The sequence below is a fragment of the Branchiostoma floridae genome, chromosome 9 (genome assembly GCF_000003815.2).
Source record: "Branchiostoma floridae strain S238N-H82 chromosome 9, Bfl_VNyyK, whole genome shotgun sequence".
Lineage (NCBI taxonomy): Eukaryota > Metazoa > Chordata > Leptocardii > Amphioxiformes > Branchiostomatidae > Branchiostoma > Branchiostoma floridae.
The window spans coordinates 9686092-9701418 of record NC_049987.1 but is presented as its reverse complement, the minus strand read 5'-3'; the positions used below and the strand labels follow the sequence as shown (position 1 = coordinate 9701418).

The following is a 15327-nucleotide window of genomic DNA, read 5'->3' as shown; positions in this document are numbered from 1 at the left end:
AAAATAAATAAGTACTTGGTCTGTATGGGACGGGCCGCACCATCGGCATAAGATATATTGATGCAGCGGAAACCAAAAACGTCACGGAGTATGTTACCTACCGTCACTTGTTTGCTGATTTCTAGCCTCATCTATCATAGCTTCCGAGTCAATTTGTCCTCTATCTTATTTAGGTTTTAACCTCCTTGATGCAAGTTTGAGTAAAAGTAATGGTTTCAAACTTTTATAGATAGCAAGCTAATTTTTGTTTTCATCGAATGAGTTGAAATTTGGCACAACTGTTAAGACATACAAATACAAATCTCCGAGTTGGAAATATCTCAATAGCTTATTGGCTGTTCCGACTTTTATAAGTAGCTGAATTGATTTGAGATGACAGACCAAACCCTTGGAAGCGCGACAGAAGATCATGATCAGTTTTTCCTGTGATAACCAAGGGCATTGCTTGTTGCTGGAAATCTAAAGAAGCCCCGATTAAAGCCAGTCTCCCGAACTGTCATGGGAACAAACAACACAGACAGACAAGGTCAGACAGACCGAGATACAGGTCAGCGGATTACGCGGCTCTTGATCAAGGTGAATTAAGCCTTGGTCAGGAAGGCGGTTAATCCACCTGTAACTTTCGAGTAGGAACAGTCCCCAGGCTCCCGGGATTCGAACCCGGGCCGCCAGCTTGTTACACAACCCGTTGGACTGGTCAGTTGGTGGAGCTGGAAGTTCACTGTTACACTCTACATGTATATAGTACATTTCTGTGGACTGAAAACAACCGGTAGTTCTAAGCTGGCCAGACAGCCAGAAACCTATTAAACATGGCAAAATATCCCACCTATTACTATTCTGACAGATTTCTAATATTTTTCCAGAACACAAAAAGTCTAGCCTCCATTGCAGTCTTCGAACTAGGTTTTTAATTTTGGGGTTGGGGGCGAAACTCCCTTCCACGGCAAACTCTCTTTCCGGGCATATGAGAACCTTGCCAACGTTGAAAATCACGAACCAACACCCCCGCACCTTAGAATAAAAACCAGCAACGGAGGCTACAAAGTCTTCTATTCCATGTAACTGTTAGCAACCAAGGGCTTTGAAATATTAGCAGTCATTTAAAATTCATAATACTGATATGTGTTTATTGACTAGGTCAAAGAGTAAAAGCGTTTGTTTCTTTTCTTGTTCGTTAAAAACGTAATTTCCAGGACAATTAGACACTGCTTCGGCAATTTTGATACTGCCATACTACCGGTAAATCTGCTCGGAGATGAGATTCAGTAAAAGGACCACCTATTCATTCTTTTAAAGCCTTCAAGCTCTAGTTTATTTTCACAGATTTACATTCAATGAACCAAAAAAGGGAGAAATGCTGCATACAACATTTACATGAACAATACAAACCTTAATGCTACAGCTGTATAAAACAAGCAATGTGTACAACACTACTGATTCCGAAAAGCCAGTCGCTATTGGTCCAGAGCGTGCTGTAACATTGACAAGATGTACAAGATTTAAGCTTACATCAACCCTTTGTCTGCTCGCTCATATATCTGAATAAGTATGTTTCTAAGCTCCTGATATTTTCCACTTATACCTTTGTTACATTTTCTCTGACTGGGACTTTACAACTGAGCAGCTTATATTGACAACAGTTCACATACACATGTTGTCTCAAATCACAACAGATTGTGCCCATTTTAAACTATGATTTTTTGCCAATGAGGGTTTATACACAGGACCAGGGTGGTTTCTATGTACACAATTTGGCAAAAGGCACAAGTTAGTCAGACAACATGGCAGTTAAGATACCATGGCAAACAAAATTTCTAAAAGTCGTAAAAAACAACATTACAAAAAAAAATCATCTCCAAGCAGATGTTGGGTGATGAAATTTTTAGACTGTACCATTATCTTTGACACACTTCAACTATCTGCTTGGAGATTCACAAACAGTTCTTCTGACTAAGTACTGTACTTCAAGTTGCGAAAAGCAAACTCAAAGGAATGAAGTGATGCATTTGACATGGTACACTCTTACGGATACTCGGCAATACGATGGGAACGTTAAAACCATGCTTTGCTAAGGAGAAATACTTCAAGCTACATAGCATCATTTCTTGAATGGAAACCCATTGAATGCAGGAGCTAGGTGATGAAATCTCCTTCAAGCATACAAAGGGAGAAGGGGGTTCTGAAAGAGCAGTCAGTTCATTGCAAGCTCAATGAATATTCCAGGCTATAGAGTGACAATTAAACTTCCTACACGAGACGAAGGAGTGTATTTCATAGGTCTTTTCAAACAGGGCCAAAAAACAACTGCAACCTGGACTAAAGCTGGAGATGGGTCATTGAAGGGCCCAGTATGCATTATGTAAGAAATTCTTACACCAAATGTACAATGTCTTCAGGAATGGCATCAACACAGATATTGTTATGCTAAAGCTTGTATCAGTACTTCAAACAAATCTGATTGATTTGATTTTTTTAAATTGATTTGATTGATTGATATTAAACAAAAGGAAGGGGAATTGCCATTTTCTTTGGGAACTGCACATTTTTTCTGCTTATATATGCATTACCACAACTGTAATTGCACATGTAAATGTATGACACATTCAATTTGACAATATCATCTTTCAATAAGAACTTGAAAGAGGAGTATCCTGTATAAATTACTTCTGGTTATTTATTCCATTAAGGCAATTACAAATATGATGACACAACTGACTTTACACATTAGGTATACACCAATTGATTTGAAATCATTACTTTTTGACATTATTGTACACATTTCTGTACATCCTGCTTATTTCTGTACAGCTGCATGATTTGTGTCATCTGAATCAGTCCTTCCTCAGAATTTATCAACGATGTCCTAGTGCCGTAGTTTAGTACAATGTTAGAGTTCTATCAGAAAAGATACTGTCCTGGCAGTGAGTAAAAGTTCTGCTGGTCCTTGCTTTGCTGAAAGATTTTCTCAGGATGAAAAGGGATTCAGGGCTGTCTCCAAGACCCATGGATCCCTCTGTCCTAGGATTGGAATTTGCTTGTTGGGATGGACGAGAATTTTACCCGGTCTGTCATAAAGATTTTAACTACATGACATGGAATTGATCAAAACGCATTTTGTATGCTAAAAATGACAGATTTAACAGAGGAAATCAACAACAAGGGCTTCAACACAAGTGGGTTGGGAAAAATGTAAAGCTGGAGACAGCTCTAAAGCGACTTCACAAGATGAGTTTTCCTAACAAAGCAGAACTGAGACACCATGCCTTAAATGTCTTGTCACAGGTAGAAGCTAAAAAATTGTATATTCGTCCATGTGCCAGCAAAGTACTACTATCAGAAGGAGAAACAATTATGCAACCTGGTATTTGACATTAAGCACATTATACAACAGAAGGGTGTAGATTCAATATTTACATCAAAGTGCCACCATTCTTCTGTAGCAACTGTTAAGTTGACACAATATTAGGTCCTTAAACCTTATGTCAAAAAAAGATAAAACCACAACCAAAAGGATTCCTGAGAATATTAGCCTATAGACATGGTCCTTTGGATAAGAACTGTTCATCACACAACGATAATGACTATCTACAATCACTCAAGTACAGTTAATGGATTTGTTGAAGATGACAACAAACAACAGTCTTGTGGTACTCACATTTCAATTGCCAAGTGCACAGCTGTCTTTAGATTTAGCACAAATGTACACAAGCCTTTTCTCTAAAACTTGGTTATGTGCCATCTGAAGCCCTTTTGAAAGCAAACATAAGAAGCAGGGATCTGTGGTTTTCAACAAAACCCTTAAAAAAATACACTGTTTTCCCTGTACTCGAAACAGGAGTTGAATGGCAGATATTTTCCACTGAATTTACTTGGAGATCTCTTAGAATGGTATCATCTCTGACACAGCAATAAAAAAATTCTTAAGAGCATCTCTTTAGATGCCAGAGGGCTTTACATCAAATGCACACTTTTGACACTTTTCTTACAGTCATTGTCTTTGTTGCTGAAATTTTGCAGTAATACACGTAACCTTGTGCACCCACTATCGTACTGTTATTGGTTGTTACAACTAAAAATAAAGATCACATCATTTCTGCCTACTTTGCTATAAATCTTTTCCGTATAGATGAACATCAAGGACTTCCCTCTGTCATGATTGACACAAGGAATATTACATCAATTATTCATACAGACAGAATAGTATTCCCTAAACTATTTACAATTTTCACAGTGCGAATTTATCAAATTGACCCAAAGTTGGACATTCCCTTGTTGTAGTCGTCTCCGAGAGCGTCCCCCTCAGAGACTGACCGCGGCGGCGGGGAGGTGCTTTGTACTGGCGTAACGGGAGGATTCGCACCGGCAGGAGGCGGGGCGAGGGTTGGTAACACGGCGGGGCTGGACACGATGGATGCAACGGACTCAGAGCCGTTGATAGGCGGGAGGGCGCCAGGCGTAGAGGCTGTTTCATTGGGGGTGGTGGCTGTGTTCCCTTGGTACCCACTGTATCCACTGTCCGTGGTGTTGTTGCTCTTGGCAGTCTCGGGGGATTCTGTTGTCTTACTGGCGGGCTGTTGGTGATTGTCGTCCAGATCCTGAGTGGGAAACACAACATAAATTCAATACTGGCGACAAAATATTACGCTATACAAAGAGATAGTGAAACTAGTCCAGGCAACATACCAAAAACATTATGATGAAAAAAATACAAATTGAAAAGAAAACCAAAACTCCCATTGATAGCATTTCTAATGAAACATTAAATCCATGTTTACAGATTTGCCATTGAGATGTATGTCTCACAGATTAAAGTTGTATCTGATCTTTAGGGCACCGCAAGTAGTTTAATTGTTGAAAGTACATCTATAGAGTGAGTGAATGTTGACAGTGTGGCCACAGGGGTTAGCTGCAAAGGCATGGGTAAGTAAAACAGTAGCAGCAGACAGGACAGAAAATGTCAGAATTCTGCAAAGAACAAATCTCCCGCAGCAGGAGAGCTGGAGACTGGAGATGGACAAGGTTTTCATTGACAGTCCTGCTCTTACCACTCAGGGGAACATCTCAAAAGATCTCAAGCCTTCTCTTTCATGTCCTCTGTAAACCAAATTCGACTTTCCGTCTGGTCCCCTTCCTCCCCCTGGAAGCCAAACCAGAAAGATTTTGAGTATAATTTGCTCTAAAAAGGATCACAAGATGAACTTTTGAGATGTTTCCCCCTTCAGCCAAACAACGTAGGCACATACATGGACTTGGGATCAACTGGTGGGTATTTCTTCATTTGGACTTGTGTCAGAAGTTTCCTGGTGAAACAAACATGTTACGCACGTTAACTACGTCAATGCTAGCTTTTTAGTTCCAAAAAGTTTTTAGAATCAGTTACAGAATCATGCAAACTTTAATCTAAAATCTAAGCAACTACTACAGGGAACCTGATTGTTACAATCTTGATTTAGGTATCTTTTAGTTTCTAATTTGAACATTTATAAAATATTTATTAACACTTGAGGTGGTGTAATATTTTGCTACGAAAATGTAAACTAATTCTATCTATCCTATAAACATGAAAGGTTGCACTCTCTTATAGCCATTTAGAAAGACAATTTAGGAAGTGCAGACTTGGGAAACAACTGCATGACGTGCACAGGAATAATAACAACAGAAAGGACGTTTTACGTGAATAGAGATCACCTGATGGCAAAGAATGTACTGGAGGCACTAGAAATGCCATCCCAGCATAGTGAAGGGCATTACAGCAGCTTTAGCACTCCCTCGCCATCCATGGAACATTCCCTACTAGGGAATGACTCGTATATCTGTATGATCTAACGGTACCTGTTTTTTTTCCATGGACTTTATTTACAATATTACAGTTACAGTTTGCAATGTTGAAGATACATAATAGTGATAAATTTCTGGTATTTGCCGTATCTATAATAACGGTACCTGTTGTGGCTGTGCCGGAGGCTGTACAGTAGTGGTCTGGGTGGGGATGGCCCCGTAGTTCCCCAGCCTGACACCGGTGCCGTTCATCTGCATGGTGTACTGTTGTGGGGTGGGGTCCGGCTCCACGACCCCACGTCTGTCCAGCAGGCTACAGAGGGAAGCACACAGATTAGTTCATGATGCGGTGGAAGGATATGGTTTAGGCCACACTTCATTTGTTAGTTCAAGGGTTGAAAAAAAATGAAGATGGTAAATTGAAATATTAACTTGAAAACAGAGCTTGAGGGGTGTATCCTTGTGCACATGGTTTTATGGAGAAAGTAAACAATGTAATAAATTCATACTAGTAAGATGCAGGTTTTCCCACCAGCTTTCTGTTTTTATCTGACAGCATGCTAAAATTTTGCCAAAGAACCAAGTAATTACATTGTTATAGCCTTTAAGTTAGATATTGGAAATATACAACAGCAGCTAGAAAACTGCTCAAAACTAATACTAGTAATACTAATAGAAGGGACCACCAACAAATGCAATTGTGTGCAAATGTAGTTGCCATTACCATTTGAAGAGTAGAAGACTGAAACAATTGAGACGGTCGTTAACGGAAGTCATTGAACAGTGAAATTGATACAACATACAATACTCTTATATCCCCAGGACACATTTAGTTACTTGGGTATTTTATTAGCTAATTTTCCAAGAACAAATTGAATGTGACTTTCTTGCTGTACAAAGGTACTCTGATAGATAAATGACCAATATAAAATGTCTGTAATGCCCTTACCTTGGTGTGGTGGGACCACACAAGACCGCAAAACAATTTTTCACGATCCCTCCTTGGCTGTAAGGATTATAATTATCTCTTCCCCTTTTTGAGGACCACGAGCCTTTTATCTGAAATGGAGAAGGAGGCAAGAGCTTAGAATCTACCACAGCAAATATGACTTCATACAACGCACAACAAGAGCTGTTGGTAGACTATGGCAAAAACTGCTAAAAACAAAGTACACACTTCAACTAATAGACTATGTTTTAATCATCACTCATCAAGTGTTGAGTCAGAAAAAGAATGTGGCTCAAAACTTTGACAAATTAAAGCATGTTCGTTTTTACATTTCAAATTTTTTGTTCATGTGTAAAACAGTGTATACTCACATCTTCATTAGTGGTCTGGTTGGATGTAGTTAAGTAGGTGTGGAAGCCAGCCAGCCCCAGGATGGACCAAACAGAGAAAAAACACACCACAGCCTCCAGGACAGTGCAGGGAGTCAAGGAAAAGAACAAACCTTTCTAGGCACAAAATGATCAGCACAAAACTGCTTTTCTTGTAGGACCAGTGAAAAAATGGACCTGAAAAAAATCAGTGGACTAGATTTTGGACCGATTAGAAAATGAACTGTATACTGGCAGGAGTTCAGGTGTTTTGGGGCTTACTGGTCCAAGAAAAAAACAAGATTGAAGTTTCTACAGTCAAATTTGGTCTAAGGTTACAGAGGCAGATAGTGTGGTTTACATTAAAATATGATTTTAAAACACCAGTGGAAGTCAGCAAACAGACTCCTTAGTAGCAAAATGGACCATTGTTATCAGTATCACCCAAGTTTACACAGACAATTAAACAAAACGGATAGAGAATTTATTAGGTCCAGGTTCAAGTCCAGACCGAGATCTGATCTGGACCTGATACCTGAATTTTCTGTACCAATACCCACCCGTAATCAGCACACAAAATGGCTGTAGAAGTGAAATGATTTGCACATTTGTGCACTATGCCAACTGAACACTTGATAGAGATTATCACACTCAAAATTTACAGCTTTCATCCATAAAAGTGAAAGGATATCTGGCAGGGGACTGCTGCATTGCCTTCAGGAAATTAGCCTTCTGGGAACCTGTGGGATAAGAATATCTTAATGAGCATTGTTTTTTTTTAGATTTCAATCCAATTGCTTTGATTACAGGTTAACATTGATCATATATGAAATTGAATTTTTCCAAAGTCATTATCAATTAAAACTTACTCTATAATTCAAACTTTTTGATAGCGAGAATAAAAAAAAAAGTTTGTTGTCCGACATGCAGTCAATAGCAGATTTAACAAGACCAGGCCTTAAAGACAGTTTTCTAAAGGTTAATATAGGGATAATCTTTATGGGTTATGCGGATGTTGACTTACGCATGATGATGTGGGTGATGACACAGGCGAAGAGGAACACACAAAGCAGCGCCAGCGAGAGGATGAACATGTAGAAGTAACGATAATTCCGCTTGCCGACGCAGTTTCCCACCCACGGACAATGGTGGTCGAACCGCTCTGAAACGGGAAGAGAAAAATGATTAGCTCTCTGAATGACTGGGGTAGAATCCTTAGAGTGATTTTAGCTTTTGTGTGAAAGCAAATGATGTCTATTGTATAATCCATCTCACGTAGCTTCTGCCCACACAGTTCTTTTCATGCTAGCAAAAGTAGACTAATTACGAGTCTGGTTTCCAATCAACCCACACATTATGAAGAAATTAGGACACAAGTAGGTACAGATAGCTAATGTATAAACATTACTAACACTACCTTGCCCAGAAATCTGGCAAAAACATTTTCACCAAAACAAAACCTGACTGTCAAAAAAATAATCCTAACAAACTGACGAAAATGCATAGCTAAGGGCAGGACTCTTTTATGTATGTGTAATGATATATGTGTGTGCAGTGAGATAAATTTTCATGCTTGGTAGTACAGTACTGTACGTTGTTTGGTGTAATATACGCCCGGAGCAAGCCCCAATGCCCAACTGTCACAGATCAGCAACCATCAGAGAACGTTCGCCCCCCCTTCTCTGAGATTACTTCAATATCCAACATCAAGTCATAAAGATTGGCCCTGAGGTTACGCTGGAAAATACCTGCCACACTTACCCACACAGTTGTCGCAGATGGAGCAGTGCGAGGCCCGGGGTGGGCGGAATATTTTACACGTGAAGCAGTACTTCAGCTTGATGGTCTGCCCGTTTACCACCACCTCTTTCTGCCTGGGTGGCGGTCTGTAGGACGGCGAGGGCTGGCCATTTGGTACCTCTGTGGAATATCAATACAAAAAACATATGAGTGAAAGAATGAAGACCTTTATTGTACATATATACCCACTGGTTTAAGTACAGGTCACAAGAAAAGAACAGATACATGAATCTGATACAGTGTCACAACACAAGAATCATAGTCTACTAACAGAATTCTATTTCTCACTTCCATGAGATACTGAAAATCGCAAGGAGCATAAAGAAATATGTAGATCATTTCATTTCCTTTGGTTTGCATATGCCCAACTATCCTGAAATACAAGTAGAACTGTAGAAGTATAAGAATTTATTTCTTTATTATATGCTTCTCAGAAGTGCAAGTAAGGAAATAATCAAAGATGTTTCATTTGTTACACTGTAGGATTATTGCCTGTGTAGACTGAAAAAAATGTATTTTCATCTTGTGCAATTTAGATCAGTGGATCCGCTAAAACACGGAAAAGTACCTAGATACCCATCCAATTTCACATGGAGTCATCCAAAGCAGAGAAGATGGGACACAGGGGAAACAGGCTTTTAAAGACATTCTACTCAAACATGACTTGAATAGACCCGGGTTTAAAACAAAGCTGCTAGGTCAATCTTTCAAATAGCTCAGTAGTTGAAAGTTGCTGTGATACTGAAAATTACATGTTCCATCTGACAGCAAGTTGAAGCTTGACTGGGCTTATCCCAGGATCGTAAGGTGCACCATGCATATCCATTATCCCACACAGATCAGATGCTCACACAGTGTGTTCCTACATTCACCCATAAGCTTTACCTTGATGAAAATGTACATGAATCATTACCTCAACTATCATACAACTGAAAATTTTCTTTGACAGAATATCATATGAACTACTCCTGAGTGACGGTATTTCATGGCAATGACAATCAATTTAAAACTTATATTGTTTATGCAAAATGTACTATATGCAAGATAACAGTAATCAAGTAACTGGATAGATTTTGAAAAAGTTTAAAAATTCATCCAAAATAAGAGTTGCTTAAGTGAGTGTTAATCTATCCAAAAGTCTCTATAAAAGATAATGACTAAAACAAATTATCTATCCAAGACAACAGTAAGTATCTTGTGTATCTTTCTACCTGGACTTCTAACCTTTATCAGCATAACAAGTGCCCTGTCTGATTTATGTTGATAAACTGTAGTACCTTTCCAACATAGAAAGAAAAACACTTCAAAGTCAAAGTTACTGGTCATGTAATTTACGTTGCGCGTCGGCCTCTATGCTGACTAATAGCACGCTGTTAGCAAAATACAACATGTATGCATGGATTATCTGGATATATGGCTCCTACCACATAATACTAAGCTGCTGACAGATCAGTTTTATGTACAACTCCAGGAAAGATCCATTACAGCAACTAAAAGTATCATTATTCAGGCAGGGTTACCTCTGGGCATGCTATCACACATATGATGGATGGAGTGTTTTTATTGTAAACCTCAGAAGGGCTTCTCCATCTAACAATGTGCCAAGTACAACAGGGGCATTGAACCCATCCCAAGTCAAAATTACTATTTTCCCTCCAGGCAAGGCACTGACTTAATTCAAATGTAGATGGTTCCTGTCCAACTTAAGTTACACTGATGTGACACTGAAGTTTGACTTCAAAATTTGCATGAACACCTTTGGAAATATATGAAGTAACTGTCAGCAAATCTAATAATTGCTTTGAGCTGAGAGTGGAGACTCAGAAACAATTAATTAAGGTTCCAAAGGAAAAGCATATGTATCTACATGTACATGTCTTTTAGTTCGGAAAGATGCAGAGTCATGCCATACAAAACAAGAGGTCGTACTTCAAATGTATTGCTGTTATAAATCCCAGTGACACCTTTCAAATTCCTGTACTATACATGAATGTTTAAAATGTTTAATACCTACTGTAGAAAAAGACTTTGTACATCATAATTGTAATTGTACACATAACAACTGCTTAAGACAGTTCAACCTAACCTAACTCAACCAATCAATCTCCAAGGCATTGAATGATCAATCCCCTGTCACAAGGCCAGTCTGGAGAATCCATCACAACATAATGGCACTGATTGTTGTAACTAGAGTTCACAGACAGCATACCTCTGCCAATCTGTCAGTAGTTACCCGTATATTTGTGTGACATTAGTGTATCGTCCATAGGAATTACATTTACATGCTTATAATTAATGCTAGTAGTTTAGAACATGTAACTTTGTTGGTCTCAATCTCAATCTCAATAGGGTACTGGACAAAGCCCTCAATTAGAACATCACATCCAGGTGAGGTGCAGGTCCGTGCGTCCGGTGGCGTGAGGAAAAAAATAAAGTGCAAGGTGCAGGAACCAAAAAGAAACAAAAAAAAAAGACTTGTGTGTGACTATGTACATGGCCGCAGGAAATCCCGAATTACATCTGGGAGTTGGGGTGGCCCATGTGTTGGACCAACCCCAACTTGAAACTAGCAAGTGTTGGAGCTGTAACAATGTGTGATGGTAACTTATTCCAGGCACTTACTGTTGTTGGGAGGTAGCTATTTCTGTAAATTTCGGTCCGGCCTAATTTCCTCATGTTACCACTAATTTGAACAATCATAGAAGGCACAGTACAACCATGATGTTACAGTACTTACACCAGCAGTGTAAGGAGACTCTTTTCACACAACCATTGCTCATTATTCTCACCAACGTTTCGGTGACTCGGCTGTTTACCTTCCTCAGGGCAATGCCTCTTTATTCATGATGCACCAGACTGATGAATCTGTTCACACAGGTAGAAATAACCTTCTTTGGAAATCGGAAGACAATTTCGATATCTATACTATACTCAGTGTCCACTACAACGGTCAAGTTTGTTAAATAGGACATGATTACTGCTTGAGATAGACATGGATTCCAATTAGATTGTTCTTCTCAAGAGTCAGTGCAGCGTATGGGATGAGAGAAAAGATTAATGTTAAAACTAAGCTAGAAGGTGACATCTTTCAAAATGGAAAATCCTTCTACTAAATCTTCTTTTAGTTTAAGAGTTGGCTTTGACCCAGCTAGTTTAGGTCTAAGGTTCCTAGATACATACCATCCAAGCATTGACATGTTACAAACTGCGTGTTATAATTTACTGAAGATTGTTCACAGGTGCAGATCTGTAATGAGACAAGAATGTTCACTCAGATGTTCCAGCTTTGCAGGCAGAAAGGAATGCCTGGGCCATGATCAAAACATTTCAAAAGACACCCCCAGGCAACAACAGCTCAAGATCTAGACAAGGTGACCTACTTATTCATGTTATCCACATATTCATATATGGGATTTTCCTTAGTCAAAGCTCTGTACTGATGTTGCTGCACATGTATGTACACATGATTACTGTGATCTAGTATAAAGTAGATGAATGGGTAGTGTCACACAACTTTTATTCATAGAAATAAGCATGGAAAGAGTAATTCATCAATGCAAATTGAGGGATTGATGTAACTGTGCAAACAAACCTTCAAGCCTCCATTCATCTCTATGGTATGCATGTACAACAGCTAGGATGACGACCCTCAGAAGTAAGAGGCCATGACAAGATAAGTAGCACTGATTAGAAAACAGGATGCTGCAGTTATCTCTAGGAAGGGAGAATTTTGCCATGTCCTTGGGCTGTCTTTTTTACCTCTTCCTCTCTGCTTACAGAAGGAGCTTGCATACATACATTACCAGATCTCACATAGATGCAACCTTTTACCGTTCAAAGGGAGCACTTGAGCCGATAGTGCATCACGCATGCTTCTAAAAGCTTTTCTTTGTCACCCTTGTTTCTTTGGATGGTCCTTCTTTACAAGCCAAAAGCACTATGGATATCTTCTGTGATGTGATAAAACCATTCAGGCTGTGAGCCTTTTCTATATAATCTGCCTTTTCCCCTATTTTGTTCCACAAGGCATTATGATGGTACATACACGAGTTAGCTTTTAGTGTGCATCTCTCTGTAGCCCAGAGGGAATAATATCTGTCGAGTAAGGATATAAAAATGGACAGACAGCTTTTCTGACTTCTTGGCCGCTTAGTAAGACATTGTCGTCTGTCCATAATGAAGAATAGTGTTATTACCTATTAAGAAAACGTATTCAAGTTGCAGATGACATTGATCACAAAAAAAAAGAAAAAAGGTTTGGAACTAGAGAGGCAACATTTTTGCAAAAATGCAGAATGTCTTCCAAGTGGCCAACCTCCATCTGCTTGATTTCTGTCAACCCTATATCTGCTTGTTTTTTTTACAATTATAGATATATAATGTACCATTAGGCTTGCCTTATGCCTCTGCTATTGTGTGTGAGTAAAAATGGGCCACCTTACATCTGCTTGTTTTTTGTAAAAATTATACTATACCGTAAGGCTTGCCCTATAGGATTGTGTGCAGGTAAAAAGATTCAGGTTTTGCTACCACAAACCTGTAATTGTTCATATTTCCTTAACAACCAATATGCTAACACAGTTCTAAGCTCTGATTGGTTCACGGCATTTAAGAGCTTTGATTGGCTCCTGACAGAAACAGAAGAAGAAAGAGGAACACACTAGCAAAAACAACATGTAATCCCCTAGCCCAGTATTGAGCAATATTATTGCTCCCAAGTCTCTTCTGTATTTACAGAAAGGACAGAAGAGACTTGTGAGTATGTAAGTTATTATAACACAGCTGGATACAAGGCTAGTATTCCCCTAACGCGAAATACATAATTAAGATGTGCCTTTGTTTTCCCTATGTTTGTATGGCACTAGCACCTGTTACTAACAAACATGCGCCCTGCTATTAATCCCCGTAAGGGGGCTAAGCAGTAGAAAAGAAGAAGACGATAGAAGAACACTGCAGTGACTAGTAAGCAGGCATGGGATTTAAAACGAAGATAACAGACGGCAACAGTAAAACTGTGATAATATCATCACAATTCTGAGACAGGACATAGCTCTACAAGGTTACAAACACTGACCTATTTGTCTCTCGATGTCCGCGGCTTCGTCAGGCGTGGCGCGGGGGATGACTCCTGGGTCGCTGAAGCTGGTGCGCAGCAGGGTGGACATGGTGAACACAAACAGCACGATGCCGATCACTGGTATGGCTGGGGTCAGGTTCACGGCTAGGTATGGACAACTGCAGGGAAGACAGGACGAGAAACATTTTCATTATTTAGATGTGACCAGATACAAATGAATCTGAAGCGGTTAGAGAGACAACAACATCATTATTTAAGTCAAAATACAAGTGACCACCTCTACATAACTTAATAAGGTCCATCTGGCCAATGTGACTTTTTGGTTGTTCCTTTTTCATTTTGGTAGAAATTTTTCTTCCATTGATTCATGATTGATACAAGCATAAAGAACCCTGTCACACAACTTTATCCAGATTCTATTGGTCCCCTAAGTGGTACTTCTTCGGAAGTTCTGACTGTATGTACTATCATAATGATAACCCCGATAGCAGTATTACTATTACCAAAAAATCAAGTTGAACATTTCAATGCAGACAATATCTGAGCCTCAGCAAAACATGACATTTGGTCTGCATTGCTGTCTGATTACATGTAATACTTACACTAGGTTACAGGCTAACAGCTGTAAGTCTGTATCTAAGGTGTCAACACATTGCCAAGTGCTCTGTAAATATTGTACACAAGTACCCTGACATAACACTCGCAGCCACGATCTAGACAGTTTTTCCCAATATCTTCCCCATGTGTTATGACTACAATCCAAGTGCCACAGGTGTCCCAACCCCTACGGTCTGGATCCCTCCCGACATTTTCACAGATGCCAGGAAATACTGTGTCTAGATTGGGCCTAACCTTCCATTTAGTGATTTACACACAATTTATGACTGAGCCTGACCGTGTGTAAAGCAATCTGTAACTAGAGTTCGGGGACCTCATACCCCCATGAAATATTTATTGCTTTTTTGTGGATGGTATGTATGTTTATGGTCGGTTGTATTTGAGAGTCATGGTTATAAATGTTATGGGAAAGAAGTGGTGTATTCATTTAATGACACAGAGAATGTCCATCTGATAAGTAATTGTTAAAATGTGACACTTAATTGTGTAATGTGTGTTTAAAAGGTCGACGGCATATGGTAGCGTGGCGTTCCTGAAGCGTGATGTTTGGCATATAAACTGTCTAAGGTTGTCAGCATTATGAGGTTATACTATGTGCCTCATAGCGGTGTGGTGGGAGGAAGTTGGGAAAGTTAGAAAGAAGAAGGGATTTGGCAAACTTTAGTCCGAGATCTTTACGTCTTACCTGCAGAAGTATGCAATTTATAGAAATTAATAGTTGATTAGCATTTATA

General features: G+C 39.3%; 1 protein-coding gene across 3 annotated transcripts in view; it reads right to left on the bottom strand.

Moving 5' to 3' along the window:
- Positions 1 to 1284: 1284 nt before the first annotated feature.
- LOC118422834 (probable palmitoyltransferase ZDHHC14) overlaps positions 1285 to 15327 on the bottom strand; it is a 23108-nt gene continuing 9065 nt past the window's right edge. Inside the window, exons 2-10 of one of the 3 annotated variants that reach the window (XM_035830618.1) lie at positions 13973 to 14133; positions 8860 to 9018; positions 8123 to 8260; positions 7790 to 7838; positions 7102 to 7204; positions 6731 to 6840; positions 5947 to 6094; positions 5247 to 5303; positions 4432 to 4598 (exon numbers count right to left, since the gene is read on the bottom strand). In XM_035830618.1, the coding sequence (XP_035686511.1) occupies positions 5259 to 5303; positions 5947 to 6094; positions 6731 to 6840; positions 7102 to 7204; positions 7790 to 7838; positions 8123 to 8260; positions 8860 to 9018; positions 13973 to 14133 (913 nt within the window). In that variant the 3' untranslated portion in view covers positions 4432 to 4598; positions 5247 to 5258. Of the gene's footprint in view, positions 4599 to 5048; positions 5141 to 5246; positions 5304 to 5946; positions 6095 to 6730; positions 6841 to 7101; positions 7205 to 7789; positions 7839 to 8122; positions 8261 to 8859; positions 9019 to 13972; positions 14134 to 15327 lie in introns of all 3 variants that reach the window. The other 2 variants (XM_035830617.1, XM_035830616.1) reach the window with 2 other exon arrangements.